We start from the raw sequence: 3,819 nt of genomic DNA, 5'->3' as shown, positions 1-3,819 counted from the left end.
TGATTGAGTTCGCGCGCAAAAGAGAAGATCCCCCGCTAATTATATAGGGGTCGTATTGCCCAGGTTTACAACAGTCAGGTGTGTTATGAAATAGTTAATGTCGAGTGAAAACTGCCCATTAACTATGCACTAGAAACTCCCCATTGATGGCTTTGCTGTAATTGCAGGGTAATGGTGCCGTTGAAACGTCTGCTTTATTGCAGAGTAATGTTTGCGCACCAACGCCCTGGATGAGACCCCTTGGCGTGCGTCCAGATGCTCCAAACTAATGGTAATAATCTCATCAGTCATCACTAACCTCGGTAGGATGGAATGTTACAAACTTTTGTCTGTTTTGCATTTGTAATAATTTTTAAAAGATCAGTTATGCCTTGTAACCCCTAAAAAAGTTCATGTGTGTGGAATTTTAGCTTTAACTTAAGCAAATATGCCCCACAACCTATAAACCTATCGGTCAGTTTGAGGCCTTGTAAATTTTTTTTTTGAGAACCAGAGGCCTTGTAATTCGAATCATGCAAATTTAATGTTTTTATTTTTCAGGTTTTGTCAGGTACCTGTATACGTTGGAGGCGTGCGGTTTGAAGTTCTCATCCCGAAATCCTAGTCCGGTCGTCGAAAAGAACAACATCCATATTGTCAGCGAAGACAAGTTAGCAGAAAACAAACGTCGAGCACATCTACTGCGCTCGTACTCCTCTGTTATTGAAATATATCAAATCCGGACAGTTAATCACTAGATCAACACACACCACATCTAGCACACTTTTTGTGCGTGCATGCATGCACCATGTTTCTACTGCGGGCAGGTCGGGATAGGGATGCCGCAGGAGGCGAGGGTCTTGCGGGCGGTGGGGCTGTTGATGTAGCCGGAATACGCCGGGTTGCTCGCGTACTTGCAGAGGCAGCCTTGCTGCGCCTTCAGGTTCGAGCAGCACGATTCCGACGGCTCCGCCCCGCCGATGATCGCCGCCGCGCACACGATCAGCTTCCCCGCATCGCAGTCCTGTGCTGCCACCGACGGCGGACCGACCACCACCAGCGCTAACAGCGCGCACATGGCCACCGCCGCCACCCTAGCCATGGTCTTCGATCTAGCTCCGGCTTCTCCAAACACGACGTTCTCCGGACTCGGGTGTGAGTGTCAGATCGATGCAGTTGGTGGCACACCACAAGAGGAGCGTTGCTCGTATTTATAGGCGGGAGAGTGAGCGCCTCGAGGAATTTGGTAGGCAATGCGTCCCGCGTGAATTCTGTGCTTAGCTGTGAAGTCTTTGGAGTATACGCTTCACCTCTCAAGCGTTGCCCGCGCCAGAAATCCCTCGCTATTACTACTACTTTGCCATTTTTACCTCCGGACATTATTACCGTACATATAAACCTGGGAGGCATTCATTGGTAGTAATGATAATTGGAAATGGATGACTTAGGAGGCATTCATTAAGTGGAACCGGGCAGTCTGCTACGCATCATTAATTCTGCGGAATTGCCTCACGTACGGGATGCTTTTTTTATATGCGTACGGGATGATTTTAATTCGATGCCTTGTGAGGAACAAAAGTATTATCTCACATGTATATTTGCCGAGTAAAGTCTGTTTTAAACTTTATAAACTTATCCGATCCATCAAAATCGAACTCTCTATGTGCCAACTCATCTACAAGGTCTGCACGACCCCACATCGCCAACCCTAGGTGACAGGGGGGAGGGGGGATCGCGCCGCTAGCCCTAGGACTCCTTTCCTCGACCCCTCCCTCCCGCCGCCGTCGGAGATCACACCGGGCGAAGCCTATGCAGTGGGTTGTGACGGCGTCGCAGGGCATTCTCCCTTGCGCGGTGGCGGCGAACCCCTCTGGTGGAGGCGACGACACAGATCACAACGGTGATTCGGCGACAAGAAGTGGCGGGATCCCGGCGCTGCACGTTGCGGCGGCGACAACGGAAGCGCAGCCACCCCGCGTCGGAGGCGCTCCTATGGTGGCGGCCGGATTCGCGGATCTTGCCTGGCCCAGATGGGCTTGGGCGGGCTGGCGACTCGGTTATGCGGCGACGGGCAAGCACGGTGGGCCTGACGCCGCCGGTTGCTTAGGCGTTGTGGTGGTGCCGCGACCGGTCAGGCAACAGCGGTGGATCCGTTTCGTCCAGTCCCTGGCAGAGATGGTGGCGGTCCGTGCACGAGATGCTTGATGGAGGCTCTTCGAACAAATCTGGGAAACCTGCTTTCGGCTAGCTGCTAAGGCCGGTGGTGGCGGTGCTGTTTTGTGTCGTTCCCTTCTTGAAGGCATCGCCATGAAGTTCCAGGCCACTATCTGCTACCTCAGGGGGAAACCCTAAATCAGTAGATCGGATGACAGCGACACTCTTGTGTCGACTCCTCCCTTGGGGGCGTCATTCTTGGAGGTGTACACGAGCTCGAGGGACCAGTGGACGACATCTTTGGTGGAGCGGTGCTTCATCTTACACATTTATGGTGGCGGATCTCAGCGGTGTGACGCAGTGGAGACTCAACGTCCAATGCGCGGAGATGGACTCGCTCAGGAGGAGGACGTTGTCTGGCATCGTGGTGGCGTTGATGGCAGAGAGGTCTAACAACGTCGATGCGCCAATGTTTACTCTGAAGATGGATCAATGGAAGACGTTCCTTTAGATGTTAGGCTTAGGTGAGATGTCTGGGTATTCGGCTCACTCTCTCTACACCCCTTCATCAATGGATATGAGTAGCGACAGATGTTGCCAAGATGGCGGCTTTAGACAGATTGATGTACTACTTTGTACGGTTTTTGTGAATAATTAATAAAGTGGATGCATGCATCTCCCAGATTCAAGGTGGCAACGGGGACGGGGATGATCGGGGATGACTCCACCATCCCCGCCTTGATCCCCGCCAATCCCCGTACCCGCGATCCCCGTGAAGCTTCGCGGGGACAAAACGCCCCCATCCCCGTTAATATCGGGTATCCGGTACCCGCCGGGTATCCATGGGGATTTCAAAGCTGACTGGGATAGGTGAGATTGGAGAAGAAATGGTTGTTGGGAGAGGTGGAGAAAAATTATTGTGTAAAATATGTAGGTATTAATCTATATATATTCTGCATTTGCAGTACGAATGGCATAGTTTTCGGGTATCCATGGAGTCCCCACGGGGGGGAATTTCATACCCATCCCCGCCCCGCGAGACTAACAGATACCCACCAAACAATACCCATGGGGCTAATTTGTCCCCCATCCCCGCTCCATTACGGGTAAATCCCCGCGGGTACCCATCCCCACGGGGAATATTGCCATCTTGATCCCAGATGCAGAGGCCGGGGTCATCCTCTTTTTCTATAAAATTTCTATAAAAAGCACGTCTACAAAGGTTTTGGCGAATGGTATGCCATGGAGAAAGATTCTAATCTCTTGTGGGCTACGACAAGGCGACCCACTATCCCCGATGCTCTTCATTTGATCATTTTTTTGGAAAAGGAGGTTAAAACCCCCGGCCTCTGCATCAATCAATGCATAAAACCATTATCATTTTGATCATGGAGCCTCTCCAGAAACTATTCCATCTTGTTGTGGGGCATGGGATGCTCTCACCACTCGCAAGATTGGGCTTGAAACAAAGGGTTTCCATGTTTGCTGACGATGTGATGATTTTCTTGAAGCCAATGGAACTAGAGATGCAAATGTGTGCAACCATCCTACAAATCTATGGAGCGGCATCTGGCCTCCATATCAACTTGAAAAAGAGCCATGTGCTGCCAATTCCATGCACGAGGAGATCATGGATACGATATGCACGATGCTTGGATGCCCGGTAGGAAGCTCCCGTGCAAGTAT

General features: G+C 51.2%; 1 protein-coding gene across 1 annotated transcript; it reads right to left on the bottom strand.

The window, feature by feature from the left end:
* Positions 1-650: 650 nt before the first annotated feature.
* Positions 651-1,171, bottom strand: LOC109753419 (non-specific lipid-transfer protein 2P-like). The gene has a single exon (XM_020312319.3). The coding sequence runs from the start codon at positions 1,079-1,081 to the stop codon at positions 794-796; it is 288 nt and encodes a 95-aa protein (XP_020167908.1). The 5' UTR covers positions 1,082-1,171; the 3' UTR covers positions 651-793.
* Positions 1,172-3,819: the final 2,648 nt, after the last annotated feature.

The sequence above is a fragment of the Aegilops tauschii genome, chromosome 1 (genome assembly GCF_002575655.3).
Source record: "Aegilops tauschii subsp. strangulata cultivar AL8/78 chromosome 1, Aet v6.0, whole genome shotgun sequence".
In the NCBI taxonomy this organism is placed as follows: Eukaryota; Viridiplantae; Streptophyta; class Magnoliopsida; order Poales; family Poaceae; genus Aegilops; species Aegilops tauschii.
This window is presented reverse-complemented; position numbering and strand designations above follow the sequence as displayed.